Here is a 26,495-nt window from a genome sequence, read left to right as displayed (position 1 = left end):
AAAACAAATAACCCAGTGAAGAAATGGGCAGAAAACATGAATAGACACTTCTCTAAAGAAGACATCCGGATGGCCAACAGGCACATGAAAAGATGTTCAGCGTCGCTCCTTATCAGGGAAATACAAATCAAAACCACACTCAGGTATCACCTCACGCCAGTCAGAGTGGCCAAAATGAACAAATCAGGAGACTATAGATGCTGGAGAGGATGTGGAGAAACGGGAACCCTCTTGCACTGTTGGTGGGAATGCAAATTGGTGCAGCCGCTCTGGAAAGCAGTGTGGAGGTTCCTCAGAAAATTAAAAATAGACCTACCCTATGACCCAGCAATAGCACTGCTAGGAATTTATCCAAGGGATACAGGAGTACTGATGCATAGGGGCACTTGTACCCCAATGTTTATAGCAGCACTCTCAACAATAGCCAAATTGTGGAAAGAGCCTAAATGTCCATCAACTGATGAATGGATAAAGAAATTGTGGTTTATATACACAATGGAATACTACGTGGCAATGAGAAAAAATGAAATATGGCCTTTTGTAGCAACGTGGATGGAACTGGAGAGTGTGATGCTAAGTGAAATAAGCCATACAGAGAAAGACAGATACCATATGGTTTCACTCTTATGTGGATCCTGAGAAACTTAACAGGAACCCATGGGGGAGGGGAAGGAAAAAAAAAAAAAAAAAAGAGGTTAGAGTGGGAGAGAGCCAAAGCATAAGAGACTGTTAAAAACTGAGAACAAACTGAGGGTTGATGGGGGGTGGGAGGGAGGAGAGGGTGGGTGATGGGTATTGAGGAGGGCACCTTTTGGGATGAGCACTGGGTGTTGTATGGAAACCAATTTGACAATAAATTTCATATATTAAAAAAAAAAAAACAAACATTTAGTGGGGTTTTTTTCCCCTAACAATAGAAAAAAAAATTAGGAAATACAGGAAAGTATAAATAAGAATAGATAATCCACCCATAATCCTCAGAGACTGATACAGTTGAACATTTCCTACAGTCTTTTTAAAAATTATTCTACTAATATTTATTTATTTATTTATTTATTTATTTTATTTTACTTCCAGTATAGTTTACAGTGTTATATTAGCTTCAGGTGTACAATGCAGTGATTCCATAGTTCTATACATTACTCAGTGCTCATCACCATAAGTGTACTCTTAATCCCCTTCACCTGTTTCAGCCATCTCCCACCCCTCTCCCCTCTGGCAACCATAATTTGTTCTCTAAGTTCTCTATTTTTTTGTTTTGTCTTACTTTCTTTGTCCATTTGTTTTATTTCTTAAATTCTAAATATGAATTTCTCTTTCTCTGACTGACATATTTTGCTTAGCATTATACGCTCTAGATCCATCCATGTTATTGCAAATCTTTCAGTGGTTTTTTAATGCACTGCATGTCCCTATACAAATACACATTTCTCTTTTACAAAACTGAAATCGTACTTTACATTAACTTTTATTCCTTGCCTCTTTTTATTTAATGGGAGCATTTTTCCACATCATTGAGTATTCTTAAAAAATCATGATCTACACATCTATGTAATATTTTATCATATTAACCATAATTATTGATCATTTACTTATTATTAAATATTTATACTGTTTATATACATTCTCATATGTAACTCTGTATAGAAACATGTCTGATTATTTCTTATAATAAATTCCTCTAAGTCAAATTGCTAAGTCAATGAGTATGAACTTTTTTAAAGCTTTTAATATGTAATATTAAATTGCCATTCAGAACCTTTATACCAGTTTATTCCTCCCCCAGTAAATTATACATCTGTCTGATTCCCCAAAACTGGGAATCACCAATTTAAAAATTAATCTTTTTATTCAACAAAAATAGTAAATGAAGTAAACAGATCTTTCAGCTTTAGCAGATTTGCTATCATAATATGACCTAACTTCTTACAGATTCATCCCTAAAAACTCCCCAAAATCAAAATTTTAGGTTATCAGTTCTACTGGTGACTGTGTAATGCAGGAGCCCTCAAAAATGAAAATAACCTTGGTAGCTAAGTGCTTCTTACTTATTTTCAAAAACTACATTTAACTGGGTATTTTCCAATGAGTGTAATAGAAATACAACAGAATGGAAGTACACATAGACTGGAAATAATTAGTTCAAAGTTTCGATTCCAACCTGAGGACCTTTCTGTTTGCCCACAGCAAAATCATTTACTCACAAATTCTTTTTGAATAAGCCACAGGTATCATTTATGGGCTATATTTGGAAATGGAGTCACACTGTAGGATTTACTCACCAGTAGCTGAAGAACCCCTTCGGCACCTAATTTCAGATGAACAGGATCTCTATCAACAACTTGCTTATTTTCACTAAGACCAGTTTATGGAGGGTTAAGTGCACTCATGGCCTTACCAACGCCCCGGTCATCCACTGTGGGATTATCAATCCACCGCTGTGCTTGTTCAATCTTGCCCTCCAGGTGGACAGCTGCCTTGGCGGGTCTGCTGTTGGCCACAGCCCTATTGGTTTTGGTCTGCAAGTTCTGCAGGGCTGTGGCCACCTGTTTGGCCAATGCTCGAGCCTCTGGGGAATCTCCTTTCCCCCTGAAAAGGAAAAAAAAAAAAGCCATCCTGTCATAGACACTATTTACAGTGAGAGGATTTTAATTGCTACACAAATGCTAATGAGATGCCAAATTGCTAATGATTATTATTAGCTTAGTTTGGAAGGAGAGTGGTTTATTTATTTGGCACTAAAGTAAGAAATTGATCATTTAAATTCAGATTGCATTATCCCAGTTAAAACATTAAATATGAGTTTGAGTCAATCTACCTCAATCAAGCTCAACCATTTGGTTAGCTGAGCTCAATCAAACATCACTAAGTTGGGGGGGCACCTGGATGGCTCAGTAGGTTGAGGATCCGACTTCGGCTCGGGTCATGATCTCATGGTCTGTGAGTTCAAGCGCCGTGTCAGGCTCTGTGCTGACAGCTCAGAGCCTGGAGCCTGCTTTGAATTCTGTGTGTCTCTCTCTCCCTCTGCCCCTCCCCCACTCGTGCTCATGCACGCGCGCACGCTCGCTCTCTCTCTCAAAAGTAAACATTAAAAAAAAAATCACTACATTGGCTGACCCCTCAGTTGACCATCAAGGAAAACACGAGTTCCCTCAGGGATTAGGCGGGCCCAAGTAGCCATGTATGTTGTATAGCAGTAGTTGAAGCAGCTACAGTACTAGTTATAGAACTAGTAGTAAGTAGTACAATTTTTTGAGTCCCAACTCTGATAGTAAATAACACTCTTATGTTATTTAATCCTCATGACAAACCTAAGAGGTAGATACCAGTATTATCCCCATTATTCAAAAAGCAAAAGTGAGGGACCAAAAGGTTGGATAACTTACCCAAGATCCTATCACTTACTTTGGTGGACTAGGGATTCAAACCCAGGCACTATGACTTCAGAGTCCTCACTCTTACCTACTTACATTGGTATCAAAATAATTCTCCAATTCTTGCCATAACCGATTGAACTGGTTATCTAACTCAAAGACAACATGAACACAGTCAAGCAAGGAACCTAATTCCAGTGTGCATAAAAGTCATCTGGGATCTTAGTTTTAAATGCACCACCAGAAGAGATTATGATTAAGTACACCCCACTGCAAACGCAGTGGGGTCCAGGCTGTACATTTTTCACAAGATTCCCAGGTGGTTCTGAGGTATGTTGTCCTTGGCCCATGCTTCAAAAACACTGCATAGTCAACTAGTGGTGGGTCTGGAACTAGAAAGCCTGGGACATGGTAGGGCAAAGCTAGACAAAGAACCCAAATAGACAAAATCAACACACAGACTGAAGCAGACAGCATGCCATACAGCTACTAACAAACAGAGGGAGTAGTTTCCAGTTGCCACCAGACCTGGCCATACTTCAAACTATTAAGTTCCATTAGACATTAGATGCCACTACACATTTCTGGCCTCCACTTTTTCTTGAGTTTCTTGTAACCAAATACAGAAATGAAAAGAGAATCACAATTATGTATCACAAAGGGAGATTACTGCCCCCAAAACCCTACTCCAAAGACTTCAGATTCTAACCATTATGAACATATAAAAAATATGACACATTTTATTTCTCAAGTCCACCTAGAGAAAACTTCAGGTTAATCTTATCTGCCTCACCTGTAAAAATGAAAATGTTAGCCTACCAGCCAGAATAACTAGTTTAGATATTCTCTGAAGAACTCCTTTGTGATTTTAAATTTCAGTACCTTCTCCATTATAAAGCTGGACAAAGAAGGTATTTACTTTGGTTCTGATCGTGGCTACTCCCACTGTCAGGAAGCTATGGATATGTATATGTTATACTAATAAGTAATGATGGCATATGACCACACAGGAAGGTTTGCTGTTCTCACCATTAGCATCAATTCTCTCTTCATCATTAAGAAACATTAATGAGTGCCTGATATGTATATGGAATCGTGTTCTGGTCCTTAAAACAGTTTCTCCTTTGAGTATTTTAAACTAGTGATAATGTAAACAGATTATATTAATGGGTTAATATTAACAAACATAGACCTAACTGTATAGACATTATATTTTACAATGATCAAATTATTTTCTCTACCTAAACAACTCAAGATTTGGGGTATAAAACAGTGATTCCCAAATGATCAACCTTGATATGTAATCAAACTTGAGCTGCTAAGTTGGTCTCTATCACAACCTCCTGCCTAAAGTATGTTTACCCTGCTCCCACCCATCTCCTATTCATGGTAGGCAGGAGTGTGCTTTCTTAGCCAGTATTGTCCTCTTGATCAATACAAGACTTGAAAGAATTCTAAAGTACAAGTCACTGAGACAAGGTTAGGTACTCTCCCACGGAAGAACAGGAAATGAAACATACAAGTTAAATGAAAAGCCAAATCTCACAAGATACGTGACTATGGTTATCCCTGAAGAAGTGGCTGGAGGCCTGAGGTGGAGAAGAAGCGACTTTTGTCCTCTTTTTTAACGTTCTTTTAGCAGTTTATTTAAGAGAGAAAAATACTGATCAAAGGAACAAAGCAACACCTCTTTATGTAATCAAAGTAGAAGCCATGAAAGCCTTTAAAAGCAGTAGCTGTGATGAGGACATTGTATTTAAGGATGTTTTATAACTGTTACATAAGAAATAACATTGCTGGGGAGAAAAGAAAGCATCTTCTTATGCCTCCTCCCCCTCCCCCCTGTCCACAGTCCACAGTATCTTTTCTTAGATAGCCACAAATATTTCCCTCTTGTGCCTGGGAAACAGTTATGCCACAAACATGATATAGCAGGAAAAGTCCTAGCTTAGAAATAAAAAGTGGATCTCAAAAAAGGAGTTCTTAGCATCCTAAATACATTAATTTAAAACCATGTGATCAGCAATAAATCATTAAACCTCAGTTATGTCAATAATAAAACAGAAGTAATACCTGACCTAGCCATGTCACACAGAATCAACAAGAATACAGTGAAAGAGCATCACATGTGCATTTAACCTATAGCATTCAACTATATATGCACTTGGGGGAAAAAAGAGAGAGATTAAAAGGCAATGTCAGAAGTTAAATACATACTGTCTTCGTAGATCTGCTAATTTAGAAGTCAGAGCAGATATTTCCCCAAGAGAACGTAGAATGTCATCTCTCTCTTTAGGATCATCGCATAATTCTGCTATTTTCCGAGCTTCAGCCAAAGCCCCTCGAATCTGTTCTTCTCCTTCTGGTCCACCATTTGGATCTGCAAGCCAATTCTAAACACATAAAAATGGAAAAAAAGCATACCGTGATCTTCTCATAAACCACATTTCATTCAACTGACAAGGCCATCAGAAATATTTCAAAAGTAATCACAAGGCACACCAGTGATCGCTTTTACAATGTTGATTCTTACTGTTTTAAACAGGTTCTTAGCTCAGGCAAAATCAAATCAATCCTCCATCTTCTTAAAAGTGATTTTTTTCCTTCCCCATCAGAATAAGTATCTTCAGGGGCGACTGGGTGGCTCAGTCAGTTAAGCGTCCAACTTTGGCTCAGGTCATGATCTCATGGTTCATGGGTTTGAGCCCCACATCGGGCCCTGTGCTGAAAGCTCAGGGCCTGGAACCTGCTTCAGATTCTGTGTCTCCCTCTCTCTCTCTGCCCCTCCCTCTCTCTCACTCTGTTTCTGTCTCTCAAAAATAAACGTTAAAGTTTTTAATAAAAATAAATTTTAAAAAAGAGAATCTTCACAAGCGTATCTTTGCTTTAATCACACCTTACTAATTCTTCAATTTCTCAAACATTTGTTTCTCTGTGAACTGCTTGAAAATCATTTTACAGGAGAGTGGCATCAGAAAACTTTAACCCTTTAACATTGCTATGACCAAATACAGTTGTGAATTCTAAGATGAAGAAAAGCTTTTATATACTGTGATCTATACCAGGAACTAGAATTTTCTTAGTGCTCAGAGTACTTTCTCTTTTTTTTTTTTTTTAATTTTTTCATTTTAGAGAGAGAGAGAGCACACATGCACAAGCAGGGTACAGGGGCAGAGGGAGGGAGGGAGAGAGAGAGAGAGAGAGAGAAAGAAACCCAGGCGGGCTCCACACTCAGCGCAGAGCCCAATGCAGGGCTCAATCCCACACCCCTGGGATCATCACCTGAGCCAAAATCAAGAGTCAGACACTCAACCGACTGAGCCCCCCAGGTCCCCCCAGAGTACTTCCTTTAATCAAAGTATTCAAAATTAAGATCCCTATTTCAAAATAGAGTTAACATGAGTCTAAACCTGTGGTAGTAGAGGAAATGTTAACATTGGTAATTGCTGGGAATCAGTCATCACTTAGAAACACCCATTATCTACCCATCTATATATATGGGGGGGGGGGGGAGGGAGAGAGAGAGATGCAGGATAATTATGGAACATTTCTCTTTTATTTCCCATCCCTCCTTAAAACCATCATTACTACCTGAGCAGCATCGATCTTCTTGGCAATGCTCTGCTTTGAGTTGGTCATAGCTTCCAGCTTGCGAGCTGCATTTTCCACTTTGGCTGTTAGCACATCCAGACCCTGAGATACCTGCTGGGCCTTCTGCATGGCCACTGGCGAGGCTCCTTGTCCTCTGCTCAAACAGATGTTGTCATTGTACTCTCTCAAATACTTACTAGCAAAATATGTCATTTTTGTTAACATGCTTGTCTTTTTCCTTTCCCCTACTACATCTGGGATAGCACAAGAAAACAGAAGAGATAAAGCAAAACACCCAAACCATCCACTTTCTCCTTTGGCTTTTAAAAATATGCATTAGCTTCCTGGAACAGCATAACCACTTTACAGACCAGCCTGCAAATTTCAATAATAATGATTCGCCTTTTGATGGTGATTACATAATCAAGTCTGAACTTCAGGGGGAAAATGTGCTTGTGATCTTCTTGCTATGAGGGTTTTGTTACCATAGTAATGTGTGCTTTAGAAAAAAAAATCCCATTAGATTGTCTTATTTATGGGCAAGTACACATTGAAAATGTTTCAGGAAGCAGCAAGCACAGTATTACTGAAAGCACATGACACTAGGACCAAGTAGATCTGTGTTCAAATCCTGACTCCTGGGACCTGTGAACCTTGTTTACAATGGGCTTCAGCTTTGTAACTTATAAAATGAGGGGTGTGCAGGTAACAATACTTGCCCTGCTTACCTAACAAAGTGGCTTCAAGCAAAAAAAAAAAAAAAAAAAAAAAAAAAACTTGAAAACACTATGTCAATAAAATAATACGAACATATAATTACTACTGTTATTAAATTTCCATGATTATTAAAATGAACCTAATAATAATCTTCAAGTCTACCTTCTACTCCTATGCAATCTATAAATATCAAAAACAGTTGTCACTGAGGTGGCAAGAAACTGTTGTTTTCCATCACATTCTTAAAGAACTAATTTTACTATTTTCCTCTCCCAAAAGTGATACGCTTCTAAAAATGATGAGCATTATTAGAAACTTGTTTTCTCTTTGTAAGAGACTTTCCAAGTCATAACAAAATATGATTTGCCACATTTTTATAAGCTCATATATTTTTTAAATTTTTTAATGTTTATTTAGTTTTGAGAGAGGGAGAGAGAGCACAAGCAGGGGAGGGGCAGAGAGAGAGAGAGGGAGACACAGAATCCAAAGCAGGCTCTGTCTGTCAGCACAGAGCCTGACACAGGGCTCGAACCCACAAACCGTGAGATCATGACCTGAGCCGAAATCAAGAGTTGGGCACTTAACCGACTGAGCCACCCAGTCGCCCCTCAGATATTTTTAATCCACTCGGTCTGGTAAACTCAATGATGGGGTGGCAACTTTATCAGTTGGTAAAATGGCATGGCTTATCCTCTTAACCTGAGCTTCTGATTTTAGGATGAACTCCAAAACATCTTTGCTTCCCTTTATAGTAGCATGGATCTGCCATTGATTTATCTATCTTTTCAAATTCATCCTTATTGGGGCACCTGGGTGGTTCAGTCAGTTAAGTGCCCAACTCTTGATTTCGACTCAGGTCATGTTCTTATGATTCATGAGATCAAGCCCCGCTGATAGTGCAAAGCCCGCCTGGGATATTCATTCTCTCTCTCTCTCTCTCTCTCCCCCTCTGCCCCACCCCACTCACACACACTCTCTCTCTCAAAAAAAATAAAATAAACTTAAACAAATAAATTCATCCTTATTTTTCATCTAAACCAATATGTGAAGTAATGAACTCAAATACTATTTATTGCCAGGTATATAAAAGATATATATACCTTTTATTTGTACTTGAGGCTTCCCTTTTATGTGCAGAGGAGTGGAAGACTTTGGGGATTTAATTTGCTTTTTTCCTTCATATCTAGTAATTCATGATGAGAAACCATGTTAGTATAAAAGTCCAATTGTGAAAATGTAAAAATATTGATGGGCTACATAACTTTTCATTCAAAATAAAAAGTTTACTGAGCCCCATGAGATGAAAAATATATCCTTACAACCTAGAAACCCTAGGTGAAAAGAAGAGTATCAATGAGGAAATTGTTACTGAGTTTCAGCCACTAAAATGTTAAATAGCTAGGCATATTTAAGAAAAGCTAACAGGGGGATAGCTTTCTAATCTTTCATCAGGAAAGGATATTGCAGGCTCCAGTGTGAAGAAGGCCCATAGCTCCCTTCCCTGTTCTAGCCTTTTCTCTTTACAGATTTATGGCCGATCCCATACAGCAGCCACCTTGTTCTCTTGCTCAAATTCATCTTTCTCTGAACACATACAACTGTGTATTTGAGAATTCCAAGTGAAAACTGTCTACCACACTGTGAAAAGGCTGCAGACAAAAGAGCCAGCAGTGAGAAATTAGAAGAGCCAAGAATCTTGTCAAACTGCATTGGCATTTCTCCGAATGGGAACAGAACTTCTTTTTGTCCTTTCTGTAAAGTTCCTGTCATGCTCATGACAGGGGAGACTGCTTCACAGCAGGAGAAAAAGGCTCACTGGGTTCAATGAGATCACATTTATTTATGCAGTTCCTTCTCCCCTACAAGGTAGAGATCCTAAACCTGAAACCTCTGGAGTTCCCAGGACTGCAGTGAATCCACGATCCTCGGGAAATTATACATAATACTATAGGGGCAAGTTTATGTGCAACTTTTTACATAAAGATTAATGGCTCTCATGAGATTATAAAAATTATTTTGATCCAAAAAAGGTTAAGAACCACTCCTTTAAGAGCTGTATTCTTGGGGCACCTGGCGAGCTCAGTCGGAAAAGGGTGTGACTCTTCAACTCAGGGTCATAGGTTCAAGTCTCATGTTGCGTGCAGAGATTACAAAAAATAAATAAACTTTAAAAAAACTGTATTCTTTTTTTTAAATTTTTTTTAATGTTTATTTTTGAGAGACAGACAGAGACAGAGCATGAGTGAGGGAGTGGCAGAGAGAGAGGGAGACACAGAATCCAAGACAGGCTCTAGGCTCTGAGCTGTCAGCACAGAGCCCGACGTGGGGCTTGAATTTACAGTGAGATCATGACCTGAGCCGAAATCGGCTGCTTAACCGACTGAGCCACACAGGCACCCCCAAAAAACTGTATTCTAAAGTTTATTCTGTTAATACATTTGAAACCAAGTGTAATGGTGTACAACATGTCAAGTGGTTATTTCTGAGGCCTGTTTGTATGGAGGCCCTATATGTTCCAATTATCTCAAGATGTTTCATGACTTTCTTGAAGCCAAATTAAACTTCATCTACACTAGTATTTCAATTTTCAATTTCCTCAATTGAAATATTTCTCAATTGAAAATATTTCAATTTTTCCTCAATGCTGATATTTATTATAAAAGTCCATAAAAGTCCATAAAATCTTTTAGAGCTGCATTAACTCTATGGCTGAGTTTCAAAGAAGCCTATATTATACTGAGTTTTCTTAACAGTAAACTATATAGATTTAGTTTACAGGGGGAAAAGTTCTAACAGTCAAGTCTTAAAGGAAGTAAAAGAATTATGAAACCAAATGAATAATGACGAAATAGAGACTCAAAAGCCTAGAAATAACCAACTTACAGGATAAACTATTTAACTGGATTTTAGAATAACATGAAATAATTCTAGTGTTTTCACTCTGTTTCTTTTTACCCATCCTTCATAAAAGATATGGCTACCCATGCCAGACTTCACCACTGCTCCTTATTCTTTCTAAACCTATGGCTAGAAACCAAGATACCATATTTCTATTTCTATTTCAACCTTGCTACAAAGAATCTGCTACTTTGAAAGTTTATCAAAGGAGAAGTTCACTTCAATCTTGAAGAATTAATAGAGTATAAAATCTGTGTTGTCCATTAGTCAAAAATAACACAGGGAAATTAGCAGAGACTTGGTCTCTGAATTACTTTGTCAGGAGTGAGATACGATCTGTTACCTAACTTGGGTAAGAGTAGAGCAATTTTACCGGGCTCGGAGTTCAGCCACTTGATCAGTCATCTGCCCCAGCATTTTACAGGTTCCCAGGATCTCTCTGCGTTCTTTGCCTGCACAGAGTTCACCAACTTTTCCAGCTTCATCTAAGATCTGTCTGATGGCCTGCTCACCAGCATCCCCTAAAATAAAGAGATACTCAATATCCTCACTGCTGACATATTAATTATTTAGAAAGGATACTTTACAAGTCATTTCATTCATGAAGGAATGGGTGATTTTAGAAGACAAGTGAATAGAAGGCAATACATCTGATAGCTAACAGCCAAGCAGTGCCCTTATAAGCAGAGGGTGAGGTTTTAACCACAGATACTTCTAAAAAAAAAAAAATACTTGGAACCATATCCATCTGGAGATGATAAGCAGCTTGTGGTAAGAATACAGATGATGAAAATAAGCTCTACTAATTTAATACTACTTAGCACCTCTAACCTCCATTAGGCTTTTCACATTCATTCAAATATTAATCTAAAACTGAATATTAGATTAGAAAATCCATAAAACCCAGCTCAATAACCCATTTGGGTCTTTACGTAAGTCAAATTTTCTTTCCAATTCTTATTGGCATCATTTAATCTGCTTAATTAAATACTTTTTTGACATAAATGGAAATCTGCCCAATGGGAACTAGAAAGAGAAGAGTTTGGGTTTTTTTTTAATATTTATTCATTTTTGAGAGGCAGAGAGCAAGCATGAGTGGGGGAGGGGCAGAGAGAGAGGGAGACACCAAATTGAAGCAGGCTCCAGGCTCTGAGCTGTCAGCACAGAGCCCGACGTGGGGTTTGAACTCACGGACCACAAGATCCTGACCCGAGCTATAGTCGGGTGCTTAACTGACTGAGCCACCCAGACTCCCCTAAAGATAACAGGTTTTTTTTTAAATAGTTTTTTTAAGTTTATTTATTTTGAGAGAGACAAAGCAAATGGGGGAGGGACACAGAGAGAAGGAGAGAGAGAATCCCAAGCACACTCTGCACTGTCAGCACAGAGCCCAATCTGGGGCTCAATCTCACGAGCCATGAGATCATGACCTGAGCTGAGACCAAGATCTGGGCACTTAACCAACTGAGCTACCCAGATGCCCCAAGACAAGAGTTTTTATTCAGAATAATTACCTTTCTGATTCAGGGAAGAAGTGAGCCAATATTCTGACAGAGAATGCCCACTTCAGCTTGGTTTATTCCTCCATGATGTGAGGTGATTAGTCTATGCCGTTCATCTTTTTAAGGACCAGTAATGCTTCAAGTAGTCAAAACTATCAGAGAATGGAGTATGCCCCTAAATGTTGCAGTAGTTATCTCAGAATTATGAGATTATGGAAAGACCCTCTTTCTTTGTTTGTTTGCTTGACTTTTCGCTTTTTACTGTATCTGTCAGGAAAGTAGAACCAGTGGGTTACCTGGAGAGGCACTGGGATCACGGAGCCAACCCTTGGCCTGGTTCAGTTTGGAGTCTATGGAGGCCAATGCTCTCTTCATGGCTTCAGTGTCCTTTTGAAGAGAAACACCACAATTATTTTCTTTGCAAAAACTGAGATACCATGATACAAAGTAAGACAGAGAAAAAGTTACAGCACTTAACATACAATAGCTAATGTAGTCCTAAAACAGCCTTAAAAATACTCTCATCACACCAGAGTGCTTATGTCTGTCAAAATGCAGCATTGTGCATGCAAATCTTCAGTTAATTCTATTTTGTTTTCTGGTTTCTCTATTGCTAGACTGTGAAAACTGGTAAAATCACTCAAGCCAAAAGATGCTTAATGTCTGCAGCAGGAAAAAGCCCTGTTGTCACATGCCTCATTATCAGCCTTTCCACTCATCTAGCGCAACCCTGGCAAAGCCCTCCCTGCATCAGGGAAGCCTCATTAGCATGTGGCGCCACAAATCACAGTTCTTTTACATCTTGTTTTGAAATACACAAACACTGGATGATGCTTCACTATACTTAATTAATCTGAAAAACTTGGAATTACTGGTTGGAAAAAAACTGAAAATTTTAATCCAGCAATTTAGTTTTAATTCCACAAATAAACCACTGAATGTAATGTAAGAAAAAAGTGTTTTTCTGGCCTACCCTGCCATCCTCCTCACCCTCCTCATTCTTCGTTCCTTTACCATCCTAACCTGGAAGGAGAGGCAGAATAAAATAAAGCGGGTCTCAATTTATTGCTTACAATCAGGATTCAAAATGGCTAGCATTAAACTACCATAAAATCTCCCAGGATATGGCATGAGAAGCTGAAACAGACTAAAACTATACCTATAGTTTGATGAAGTTTTTAAAATTTCATCAAAGTTTTGCTCTAGGGAACTGGCTCTTAGAGAGTTCATCCATCAAAGCATGGATTTAACCTCTGAAGCTCTTGGCAATGCCCTGAATCCTTAACTTTTTTTCACTTTCCAATCCTGCAAAACTGGGGTTCTTAAAGGTGTTGTATCACCATGTTTCCACACGGGGGCACAAGGAGCATCCCCCCCCCCCCCCCGCCCAACTTTTAATTCAAACAAGAATTAGTACAGTATACTAATACAGAGTAAGTGCTGACAACGCTCACAGGCCTAAGGTCAGCAGCCTGACCACAGTTTTTCCAAAGTACCTACTCACATTATAAGGACTCTCGGCTTTAGGATTTCTTCCTTCCCCATTTAAACAGATAATGACAGCTCTCCATTTTAACCCTGGCTATCAAAGACTCTGAATAGCAAATTCTCAGCCACAGCAATGAATGAGAAGTGAACTAAATTACTGAAAAAATGTAAAGAAAATATTTTCTATTTCTAAGTTATTCGGAATTATGGGGGCTATCTATCAACAGAAGGCAGAGAGAGTCATGACAGTATTTCAAAATCCATTTGTAATTAGTACAAGCAGACAAATGGCATTTTTTAAGTGCTTTCGTTCTCAGTGGCTTAAATATCTGCTCCTCCTCCATCTTGTTCTACGGCAAAGCCTGCCTTTAAAAGTCAGCATTAGCATGATTCCAAATTAGCAAGGCCCAAATCAATACCTGTTTAGAGAGACTCGGGCAACTCCCAACCTCAGAGAATTAGATAGCCGTTAGTGTCTAATATAAGTTATAGGACTTCATCTGGATACAGAAAAAAAAAATCACAATCTCTGACCGAGGCAGTATGCACACACTCTGAAGAGAAATTATATCCATGTAAAAATACTTCATAACCATTTCCCTAACACACTATGTTTTTAGTGAAATAAAATCAGAGATTTATTGCATTTCAAAAACCTAAATTCACAGGAACAAAGATCACATTTTGTGTGTGTCTACTCTAGCATTAATGGCTACTAGTTTGGGGCTTCCTGGCTGGCTCAGTCAGTAGAGCATGCAACTCTTGATCTCAGGGTTGTGAGTTTGAGCCCACGTTGGGTATGAAGACTACTTAAAAAAAGATTAAAAAACAAAAGATTAAAAAGATTAATTTGGAAACTAACTTTGAGGATTTCTTGTAAGTTGTTTTAGGTATTTCTTCCCTTCATTTCTTTATTGAACCTCAAATTTAAATATAATTTAATTTTACATGAGGCGCCTGTGTGGCTCAGGCAGTTAAGCGTCCAACTTAACTCAGGTCTGATCTCACCACTGGTAGGTTCAAGCCCCGTGTCAGACTCTGTGCTGACAGCTCAGAGCCTGAATACTGCTTCAGATTCTGTGTCTCCCTCATTTTCTGACCCTCCCCCACCTGCACTCTGTGTGTGTCTTTCTGTCAAAAATAAATAAACATTTAAAAAATAAATACAATTTAATTTTACAAATTAAGAAACAAGGGCTCAGTCCTACAAACCCAACTGATCTCAGGTTTGCTGACATCAAACCCATGAACTTTTTCCTTTTACCAAAAAGAGCTGCCAAAGATTCTACTAACCTTATGTTACACAGTTCCTTGCCTTGTTGATGTTGGCTTGGGTTAATAGTGTCCAGAAAATAAGCTCTAGAAATCAAAATCATAATCCTCACTAACCTAAAGGAGTTATTTTATTCTCCACTGCCCAAAAAAGATTTGAAACATAATGACAAAAAAGTGGCTTTGCTCTACTCAGTACCCTCAAAACTAATTGTTTTTTTCCTCCCTAATAAAGCATCAATGACCACCACTCTTGAAGGAGAGAATCTAATTCTCAGGAAGTGAGTAATTGACTCCTGAGTGAAAGATGATGTGGCATCAATAAATTAAAATTCAGAGGTGCTGGTTTTCCCTTAAAAAGCATCTACAGCAAAGTTGAAATGAAGCTGCAATTTTAAACTGGGAATTTCAATTAGTTACCAAAGTTTTTAATAGCCTGAATTTTAGATAATTTTGGTGTTTAAGACAGTAACTGAAAGGACCACCTTAAATTCTTTCTGGAACAGAGCAAGTTTTGAATAAACATTTAAACATATTACATTTTAATGTCATATCTATTAAAATAAAAAATGTCCATGGGAACAAATATTTTGGTCTTCTAAGAAACCCATATATATTTCTTTTGAAGGGCAGTATTTATTATGGAATTAAAAGAATTGTCATAAGCAACATAAGAAGTATATTAATATCGAATATGATATAAACCAAGTGACTGAACAACTAGGACCAGAAGTCAATTTTGAGATATATTTATAAAGGGGGAAAATAACCATAACCCTGTGGTCAACCGTACTATGTACCACAAAGTTTTCATTAAGCCATATGAAGCCTAAATACCAAGTACAATCTGGATATTAAATAGAAGGGAAAACAAAAACAAAAACAAACAAAAAAAACACACCTCATTTGAATATTTTCTCTGCAAAATCTCAAATTTGGGAAAGAGAAAAGTCTCCACCAATTTCTTCTCTCAGTTTTTTTTGTTGTTCTTTTTTTTTTTTAATGTTTATTTTTGAGAGAGAGAGAGAGAGAGAGAGACAGAGCGTGAGCAGGGGAGGGGCAAAGAGAGAGGAAAACACAGAATCCAAAGCAGGCTCCAGGCTCTGAGCTGTCAGCACAAAGCCTAACGTGGGGCTCAAACTCACGAACTGCAAGATCATGACATTGGGCTGTTAAGATCATGACCTAAGCCAAAGTCAGAAGCTCAACTAACTGATCCACACAGGTCCCCTGTTCTCTCTCTCTCTCTCTCTCTTTCTCTTTTTTTTAAGGAGTGACTGTTTTTTAAAAAGACCAGATCTAAGTGTGCAGCTCTGGGGACAGCTGGCATGTCACCTCCTGCTATGGTCCCTTCTACAGTAAAACTCTTCTGAGTTCAACTTTTAAATGAAAAAACCACGGTGGCTGGGCACTGTCACACACCAGAAAGCAGAGGGACAACCTTAAAAGAACTCCTTTCTGTACACCCTCCCAGGAACTGAAACGCTCCTGAAATGTAATACAAAGTGAGATCTAAAGAACACTGACTAGAACTGGGAACCAGAGCTCCTCCTACAAATAATCAAGAGGAACTGTAGTAGAAAAAGGGAGGTCCGACAATGCCATGTTCCAGAAAATTTGCAGTATGGGACTAAGGACCCCCTCTTGTTCACTGCCCAACCTACTCTCCCTTTTCCCACTGACACTTCCCCTCCCCACCTTTCCCTTCCCACTCTGTTCCATTCCTGGTGGCATTCCCCTCCCCCACCCTTAAATTAGTGTTTTAAACAAAGATGTTTCTGGAAAGCATAGACTGAGCAGTAGAACAAAATTTTACAAACTACATTTAAGTGGTGGGAGAAAGTTGTCTACTCCTGAAATTTCAGAGAAGTTACTCTCCCAGACTTCAGTTCCCCATCTTTGAGAATACCTCCCTACCACCAAAATAAAAAAGAATAGCTTCCCAGCTCTAAAATTCTATGCCACCCTATGTGCACACAATCAGAGGTAGCAACTACAAGATCACTTGGATCAGAAGGGAAATCTCAATTGCTTTAACATTTTGGGCTTTTCTCCTTTTAGAGGGGAGGGGCTAAAATATCATAAATGCCTAATTAACTATTTATCTCAAACTCCAAGAGATAAGTCTTTTACTGTATTTGCTGCTAACATAAAACACTCGAAGACTCCTTAAGAAGCTCCATCATGTTGTACACCTGAAACTAATATACCATTATATGTCAACTATATCTCAGTAATAAAAATAAAACACCTATAATGGAATCATTTTAATTAACTGATTCAATCTTAAATCATGTTTCATTTTCATAGTAGACATTCTAATAATAATATAAAAAATGCTCACATACAACCTTATTTTTTTCAAAAATGATATAAAAATCAACCCTTAAATCTCAATGGTCTGTATTTAACAGCAAGTATTATAGGATCACATGTTCTAATCACTATTTCCTTCTTTGGTAGGGTAAAGTAATCTTCGGTGCAAGACATCTGAGTCAGTCACTACATTTACTCACGACCAGCCTAGGCCCACAGTGGAAGGAGATCCACTACAAGAACTAATTCTGAATAATAGCATCTAATGACTCAAGGAGCAGTTGTGGGAGCGCCTATGTAGAGCTCAAAAACTCTTAGCTTTTAAAATTTTTCTCACTTCCTCTTGATTCTCAGCATGCATCAACAAACAAGTAACGTAAATACAAAAAAAAAGAGATTAGGTATAAATTGCTAAATTTACAAAGGGTAGGATTATGATTGTGTTTAATTCACAAATTCTTTTGCTTCACAATGTATATTAAATTAATTTTTAATGATCACTATGACTGTTGATTTCAGGAGGGGAAAATTTTTACTTTCAAAATAAAATAAAGTGTTTAAAGTGAAAGTACTTTTAAATTTGTAAATCTGTAATTTGAAGGTAGGTATAAAAGGTAAAATAATCAGCTATCGCATTGCCTCTTTAAAAACTTAACTTATTTGGCAAGACGCACTTTTACCAAGAATTTTTTCCACTTACTTTCTTCCCCCACTTTTCTAGAGGAACCATCACTTTCCAGGAGAAAACTGCACCAATGGGGAAGCATGAAACAAGTATGGTAAGACAAAGTTAATTCTTTATTGGCAGGGTCGAGAGAAGGTAAAAGATATATGTAAATAGAATGAGGACCCAGTGGTCAAAGACAGACATAAGGTCTGATTAACTCACTGCTTACAGCTGAGCAATGAAAGATGCATAATGCTACCAAACTAAAAAAATAACCAAAATCCTAGTTACCAATTTCCATTCTCAAGGTGAAATTTTTTTTTCTAAGCGTTCTTGCAACTAATAGAAACAAACTTAAGGGGTAGGGCGAAGTAGAGTGAATGGGGATGGGGTTGGAAGTAAGATTTGTCATGTACGTCTTTTTGTAGCATTTTGATTTTTGAACCAGGTAAATGTATAACAAAAGCAAAATGAGATTTAAAAATAAACATTTCTTGTTCATTCTGATGTGATTATATACTTGAGCTTCTTTCAGGTGAACTAATTTTATTTACTTTCTTTCATTCTGATAGTTGTATAGTACCCTAACAGTCTGGTTCCTTCCAGATCAGCATAAGACTAAAACATCTACAAGAATGTACACAGTGGGGACCAGGTCTGTTTCCCTTGTATATTTCCCCAAGTGCCTAATCCTTGTCCTGAAAAACTCCACTGACCACATTTAAAAAAAAAAAGAAGCATCTCTCAATGGAACTTGCACAAAATAAAGCTTAATAACACTAATTAACTAAATGACAGATAACTTTTCCCTTCCAAAAATAGAAAACCATTAAAGTCGTAATGCCTGCTCCTCTTTTTTGCTATTTCTCATCTGCTAGAAGCAAAGGAGAGAGAATAAGGAAAGAGATTAGATTAGGGGACCATGAGGTGATGGAGAACTATGGCTGATTCACAGCTTAGCAGGACATGCAGTGAACCACGAACTGAAGTTAGGAAAAACTTTAGATACACTTAACTTTTTCCCTTTAGATTTTGAAGGCTAGGATTATTGTGAAGGGCAGGTGCTCCATCTAAACTCCTTAGCCTACCCATTTCCATTATGGTTAAAACCTCAGCAACACATCTCCTAAAGCAAAATTCCGGAGCCTGCAAAGAAGACTGGTAGCACATGCAAATACAGTGATGGCATCTGCTAGAAGTTTCCTTTCCTAAGAGCAGGGTCCACAGGTAACTTGGAGGTCACCCAGCTACTTGGAGAAACTTGCCCCTCAAATGAAGTCAGTAGGAATGACCAGGCCAAAACAGTTCTCAGGAGCCTGTTCAAAAAGATGAAAGCACCCACCAAACACAGAAAGTCTGATATCCCATAGTAATGTATTTTCTTTTGCTTTCCCCAAAGAAATAGCTCAATACGAGCCAGAGTCAGTCTGCCAGACACAGCCCCGAGTCCCAGATTAAACCACATTCTGACGCACATTCGGACACAGTGTTACACACCGGCACACGGAATAAGGCACGGCACACAGCACAAGAAAACCTCACAGACATGCTTTTTCTCTTTTTAAGCGAAAAAGAAACTAGAGGGCATGAGAAAGCTTACCTTCTAAATGTGAGAAAAAGAATAAAACAAACAAGAGAACAAAAAAAAGATGCATAAAGAAGTCATAACAGGGAAGTGAAAGTTGTCAAATATGCAAAAGCAAAATTAAGTAAAATATCAAAGACTTAAAATGATTTCACCATATAGATTTAAAATACAGTCTTAGAACTTGTTCAAGAGCTTTGTGCCTCTGTAAACAAATCCATAGTTAAGATAAGCTAATTTCCTTCTGCATATTTAGATTCACTTTCTGGGCAACAAGAGAGAGGGCTGGTGATTTTAAGACCCCACCTTTGACCTTACCTTATAGGTGTCCTGGAGGATAAACACAGCCCTACTGCGCACCCAGTGGAAGTCATATTACAAATCCCCTCTTTGCTACTAGCCTGCTGGGGGCTCTGGAAACACCATCTGAGTCACACATGGAGTGTGTTTCCTCCACTGCTTGTATCTTGGGCTCTACCCAGGAAAGCGTAAACCCAAGTACCCCTATTCTCCCAGAGAGTCACTAGACAGGGAGAAGCAGACCACAGTAGCAGCAACACAAGACCACTGCTACTAGGCTCTAGAAGAAATCCACCAACTCTTTTGGAGTCCAGGAAGAAATTCTAGATAAAGGGTGAAAAGGACCCTCAAACAAGGTTTTCACGAATGCGCAAACTAATATTTTAATTAAGCTTTCTTTCCTTAAGGAAAATGGTATGCTGAAGGGACACACCTAGAAATGCCAACAATTTCCTCTGTAGATTTCTTAGTTCAAAGGTTGGCTAAGGAAAAGTTTCCATAAAATTCAGTCACAGGCATATTCTGTATCTTACTTAGTCACCTAGCAACAACCACCCACATAAAAAGGGAGGGTTCCCACCCAGGGGAGTAGACACCACATCAGAATTCCTCCACCAGACCAGCGAGGGTCCAGCTTAAAGAAAAAGCTACACATCTGAGCCTTCAACTGGCCATTCACCCCACATACCCATTTCTTTGTTCTAGTCTGGGGCAAAGTAAATTTGCAAAAGCAGCAAGTAACCCATGAAACCCATGAAGAGTGAAGTAGAAATTATTTCATAAAATCTGAGTACTCTTACGCCACCCACAATTACAAGATAAAATGTGAGGGGAGAATTCAGGAGTTTTCTTATTTCCCCTCCGAGAACACAAACCTTGCTGGCCCAGGCATCTTCATCCCAAGAAGTGAGTTGTAATACACGGATGATCTCATTAATTTCAGCACTCATCTTTTCTACAGTAAAATTGCGATTTTTCAAAGCTTCTTCTATTCCTTGGTTTTTTGAATTTTTAGTTGTTACAAAAATCTTCATAGCTGTAAAAATAAACGATCAGAAACTAAGCTTAGAATTTAATCTTGCTGTATGACAACATTCACACAAGATATTCCATATTTTAGTACATGTTTTGGGTTTCTAAGATCTTAAAAAGAATATATTAGTTTGGCTCAGTTGGTGGAACGTGAGACTCTTGATCTTGGGTTGTGTGTTTGAGGCTTACATTAGACGTAGAGATACCTTAAAAAAATAAAATCTTAAAAAAAAAGAATATATTAAAAACAAAACAAAACAAACAAACAAAACACTGAAGGCTGCCAATGAAGTTCCAATATCAGCAACCTTAAGGTACAAGACATCACTACAAATGATCAGGGAGCTAATCTGACATGCATATATAGATGACCTATAATCCCAAAATGTCCAATATCCTTCTAAATCAGTTATCATCCCAGCCCTAACACTGTGCCCCATCTAATGCACACCCAATAGGACGAGACAAAAATAGTCAGTACAACTGTAACTGGAGTATGCTCCTGCACCCAATCCTAATGAAGATCCCAAAATATTGAGTTTATCTTTCAGAATTTCTCTCAACATGTAGTAGGAACTTTTTAACCCCCGAAAGTACAAGAAAATACTGATAATTTGAAGCACTACAGAAAGAGAATATCTTCCCATAAAATAATTAAAATTGTGAAGACAAAGACTAACCAACACTTTATTGAGTTACCCAGATCAGAAAGAAATCTTGCTCCCAAAACTCTTCTATCACATGGAACAGCTGGCCTCAAAAACATTTCCCACGGGGATAGTAAGACTCTACTCACAAATGTTTTGTTTTCTGGTTCATATAAGGGCTTTCTGAGCTCTTACATTCACCTCTCCTTTTTTAGCTACTACCTGAAATGCCAAAGCAGGAAGGCAGGATCTGGGGGTGCCAGGACATGCCCTACAAGATTTTGAAAATAGGAAGCAAACAAACAAAAAAAAGACAGACTATAGAGCTGCCCTCTGACAGTTAAACTAACCCTTAACTTGACTAAGATAACTTATGTGAACCATGAGGTATCTGGTACATACTACACACCCAATGAGTGTAGCGCCCTCTTGCTAGCTGAGACAGCGGCCACCATGTTTGCATTTCTGGGCTCTACCCAGTGGAAAAGAAGTCCCATCTGGTACACTAGCTCTGTACAGTTCAATTTATTTTAGGAAAAACTGTGGACTTTGGGGTCACTTCTTTGTCATATAGTACTCTATAACATCCATTCCAGCTAATTCTTTTTTCATAACACAAATAAAAGTGTCAATATTCATATGCCCATAACTAAAGTTTCCAGACATTCTACCTCCTAGAAAAGGAGCCTAGTAGAACTATGAGAACAGAGCTGGGCAACAGGAAAGGCAGCTTCAAACAAAGAGCACAAGGAGGACATTACAGAAGACGAATACTGGTTCTTAGCCAATCAGCTACAGCCATCAAGTAACACCCAATCTATCAGGTCTCATTTTTACCCAGCCTGAAGGACATGCAACCGAGCAGCAAAAGAAAATGAACTTCAGGAGTTTAGAATATAGTGACTTTTTTTTTTCCTGTAAGATAATGTACAGGCAGAAAATACCTGAAATGAGAACTGGCAGCAACTCTTTCACAGTGTTCATGGAGTTCACCAACATCACTCGGTGCTCCTGGTGAGTCAGTTCCTGCTGCCTTTCATCAATCATCTTGGCCATCTTCGTCATTCCTGGGGCATAAGGAATAAATTGTGCAGGGTGAGTCGTGAAACGATCCAGATTCACTTTCTGAGCCTAAATCCATTACGAATGACTACAAAAGTCCAAACTGATTGTCGGCTTATTTAAACAACAGATACTGTCACTGAACTGTAGCATTTTTGATAAAAATTTTTCAGGGCAGCTGTAACAATGCAACTTTATTCATTTCATTAAAAGTAATTTGTTAAATGTAAATCCAAACTATGACATAATTTTCACATGGCTGACATATAAAATATATTATATCTATATATTATAAATAATATAAATAATATATATTATAAATAATATAAATAATATATAATATAATGTATAATTATAATATAAATAATACATTATATGTATATAAAATATAAAAATGTATTTGTGAAAAACAAATATGTATTTGCAAAAAATGAATAAAAATATTTTGCCTGGTTACTACACATACCAGGTTCACATAATATATCTGGCCACTGCACGTATGTAAGAATGTCATGCAAGCTGAGGCACCTGGGTGGCTCAGTCAGCTGAGCGTATGACTTTGGCTCAGGTCATGACCTCGCAGTTAGTGAGTTCGAGCCCCACATCAGGCTCTGCGCTGACAGCTCAAGGTCTGGAGCCTGCTTCTGGATTCTCCCTCTCTCTGCCCCTCCCCTGCTCATGCTCTCTCTCTCTCTCAAAAGTAAAGACATTAAAAAAAAAAAATAGTAAAAAAAAAAAAAAATCTCATGCGAGCTTAGTACTGAGAATCTAGTGGCTGAAAAAAATCTTAAGAATTACAATAATGTGTTTTGTTTTCATCTTTATATTTTTCTGTACTTTCCGATTTGTCCAAAATAAGCATGTACTATTTTTATAATTAAAAACAAATAGAAATATTATAAAAATAATTATACTAAGGACAGCAATCAAAAGCATCTGGTGTTTTGGAACCGGCCTGCTAGCACTTTTTGTTTACTTTGGTTATTATTCAAAGGTGCTATGTGATTCTCTCAAGCTTTGGTTTTCAAACTGCTCTTAAGATTTCTTAAGTAGTTTCACAGATCATCAAAGGATACCAAAGAGGGGTAGGAAAGGAGGGGTTGCCCCTGCCTCATTCAGAATAGTTCCATTTTTGTCTTTATGTGTTGGGATTCCATGTAAGATTTTATTTGAAGAAATAAACTTTATTTTCCCAGTGCTATGGGAAAGTTTAAAGAATACTGCTCTAAAGGCATTTCCTGGTGATCTTCAAAGATGGCTCAGAGAAAGTCTTAACTGCCATAAGTTTACACAATGACTGTATCGGAACCTCATGAACACACTGTGAATTAAAAATCATTTCACCTAAGGCAAAAGACTCTTATGAGGTGGTATGTGATCTTTACTACTGATAAGTTGAACATCTGAGGTTGTCCTGTCATTGGTCTCAATCATACTTTAAGGACCCTCAAGTTCATGTTATATGCCTATAACAGAAAAAGCTGGTATCTGTTCATGTATTTTGAATATTCAATTCTCAGGTGACTAAACAATCATTTCAAAATGAGACTTAGTCACAGTAGCTCTTCTCTTCTTCCAGGTCTGATTATATTATGCAGCCTCGGGCTAGGGCATGAATCCATAATAGTAGGCAGGCTAATTAACAAGACACGAGGTCATTAAGAGCTACAGGCCAGCTGGCAGACAGTGAAGGAATGCTGTACAATATGGAATGGAGGGGTCAGAATTCAGGGTGGCCTTAAGCATTACAGTAATAGAAAAGTATTTCCTATATTCTCCAGCAACATTTACAATGTCTAGTTTAATTCATTAGGCAGGGCCAGGATTTGTAGAAAGCAGATTCAGCTTTCAGAGACAATGATATCTCCTCAGTAGAAACACAGTGTCAGCTCCATCAGCAGAGTACAGACACCTCAAAACCCAATGTGTCATGACTAATCTTGGGCAAAAAGCAGGAGGGAGTACTTCTTTCACCTTGATCAAACTGGACAATCTCTAAAAACTCTTTATTATAAAAACTGGACATGACTAACCTGGTCCAAGATTCTTTGTGTAAGTGACCAAATCTTCCATAGTTTCCACCACCTCTGCCACTGTAAGATATTCCAAAATTCCTTTGCAAACTCTAATAATTTTACGAACCTGAAAACAGATTTCATATTTTAGTCAAGTGAGTGAACAATAAGTAGAAAACATGCTAATTCAGATGTGCAGCTCTTCAACATCTTCCCATCCTCAACAGTCATCAATCCTCCATTATTATTTTTAAGAATATCTTTAAGACTTTTGCCTGGAAGAGGTCTGCATGGGCCTCAGATTGCCTACCTCAGCCTCATCGAAGGTGAGGAGCAGGTCTGATGTGCCTGAAAGGATGCCCCTTGACCCATCGATAAGATAATCTCGAGCAGGCACCGAGTAAGGATCTGACTGAAGCATCTGGGCTGCCTGAACAAGCTTGGTACAAGCATTCTCCACCCTGCAGGGAGGAACATGGAGTTAATAATTCACTGGCAGAACCAAGCAGAAGAATATCACGTGCAATGCAAAGAGTGAAGAGACATATCCACATTTTTTTACTGCATGGAAAATTGCCAAGACCAACTTACAATAGGATTTAAGATTTTAGCTTTTAAAGTCTACAATTAAGGGGGTACATCCACCCATCCATTCATTCATTCACACATTCACTCATTCACTTCACTAAGCCCTTGTTCTTTGTTATTTGCTGGCAACAAAAAATGATGACAAAATGTTTTAGACCTTTCAGTTTAGGTTGCTATATATCTCTGCAACTCCTTTGTTTCCTTCTTCCTCGCCCCATCGACACTGCCGTTAAAAGACACCACACACACACACACACAAAAAAAAAAAAAGACACCACACAAAGAACGAAAATCCTTAACAACAGTTTCAGATTTAATATCTGGAAGTAAATTAAAATGCCAAAGCACTGTGTTAAATGAAATTTAATAATCAGATAACACAAAGGATTAGGAGGAAACAAAAAGTATGAAGTAATGCATAAATTCTCATTCATCTAGCTAAAAGGATTTGACAAATCCACTGGACTGTTTGAAAAGAGCCTTCTAACACTATGTTGTTAATTAAAAGGCCACTAGCATTAATAACCAAACCATTTATTGATAGTTTAATATTAATACAGTTCAATAACATAGACAACCTGATCATACAGAATAAATGAATGAATGAATGAATGAAATCAATGAAGAACAGAACCTCACTGATGTGGCTTTGGATCACTCTTAGAGGCCTGGTTGTTTACTGTTCCTTTTTAACTTTTAAATTAAATCTTTAATTTAACTTTAAGTTATATAGAATATGTATAGTCCTATATATGAAAGACAGTGAAAAATCACCTTCTTTCCACTATCTCCCAGACATTCAAATTCCATCTACTTGCAATTAATGTTACACGTTTCCTCTGTATTCTTTAAAGTAAAACATTTATGCATCCAGAAACAAAGACAGGCTTCTACTTTTTTATACAAATAGGATCATACTATTCATACTCTCTGCATTCGGCTTTTTCCACCTAATTTACCTGAGAAATGTTCTAATAAAAGAACATAAAGAGCCTCCTCATTCTTTAATATAACTATACAACTAGTCCATAATTCATTAGCCTGCTACAATAAATCACCTTGAAAAATATCATTTTAAAATGTATGTATCTGTAAGACACAATCCAGAAATGGAATTGCTGAGTCAAAGGTACAGACACTTAAAATTTTGACAAATGTTGCCATATTGCCAATCACAGAAGTTACTTACATTCCTAACACAATAGATGAGAGTACCTATTTCCTCACAGTCTCAACAACTTGGTATATAATCAAACTTAAGTTTATCTTCATCAATATGAAAGACCAAAATTAGATCACAACATAGTTTTTTATTAAGGTGAAAGTCACATAACATGCAATCAGTCACTCTAAACAGTACCATTCAATGGCATTTAGTATATTCACAATGCCGAGCAACTACCACCCCTCTCTTGGGTCAAAACTTTTATCACCTCAGAAA

General features: G+C 37.9%; 1 protein-coding gene across 4 annotated transcripts in view; it reads right to left on the bottom strand.

Moving 5' to 3' along the window:
• The window catches only part of VCL (vinculin), a 108,101-nt gene that overhangs the window by 22,547 nt on the left and 59,059 nt on the right, over positions 1 to 26,495 (bottom strand). For 2 of the 4 annotated variants that reach the window (XM_053207890.1, XM_053207891.1), the window contains exons 3-11: positions 24,777 to 24,927; positions 24,485 to 24,593; positions 22,334 to 22,456; positions 20,586 to 20,746; positions 12,379 to 12,472; positions 10,954 to 11,101; positions 6,966 to 7,119; positions 5,592 to 5,767; positions 2,399 to 2,589 (exon numbers count right to left, since the gene is read on the bottom strand). In XM_053207890.1, the coding sequence (XP_053063865.1) occupies positions 2,399 to 2,589; positions 5,592 to 5,767; positions 6,966 to 7,119; positions 10,954 to 11,101; positions 12,379 to 12,472; positions 20,586 to 20,746; positions 22,334 to 22,456; positions 24,485 to 24,593; positions 24,777 to 24,927 (1,307 nt within the window). The remainder of the gene's footprint in view (positions 1 to 2,398; positions 2,590 to 5,591; positions 5,768 to 6,965; positions 7,120 to 10,953; positions 11,102 to 12,378; positions 12,473 to 20,585; positions 20,747 to 22,333; positions 22,457 to 24,484; positions 24,594 to 24,776; positions 24,928 to 26,495) is intronic. The other 2 variants (XM_015067724.3, XM_015067722.3) reach the window with 1 other exon arrangement.

This window comes from Acinonyx jubatus, chromosome D2 (assembly GCF_027475565.1).
Source record: "Acinonyx jubatus isolate Ajub_Pintada_27869175 chromosome D2, VMU_Ajub_asm_v1.0, whole genome shotgun sequence".
NCBI lineage: Eukaryota > Metazoa > Chordata > Mammalia > Carnivora > Felidae > Acinonyx > Acinonyx jubatus.
This window is presented reverse-complemented; position numbering and strand designations above follow the sequence as displayed.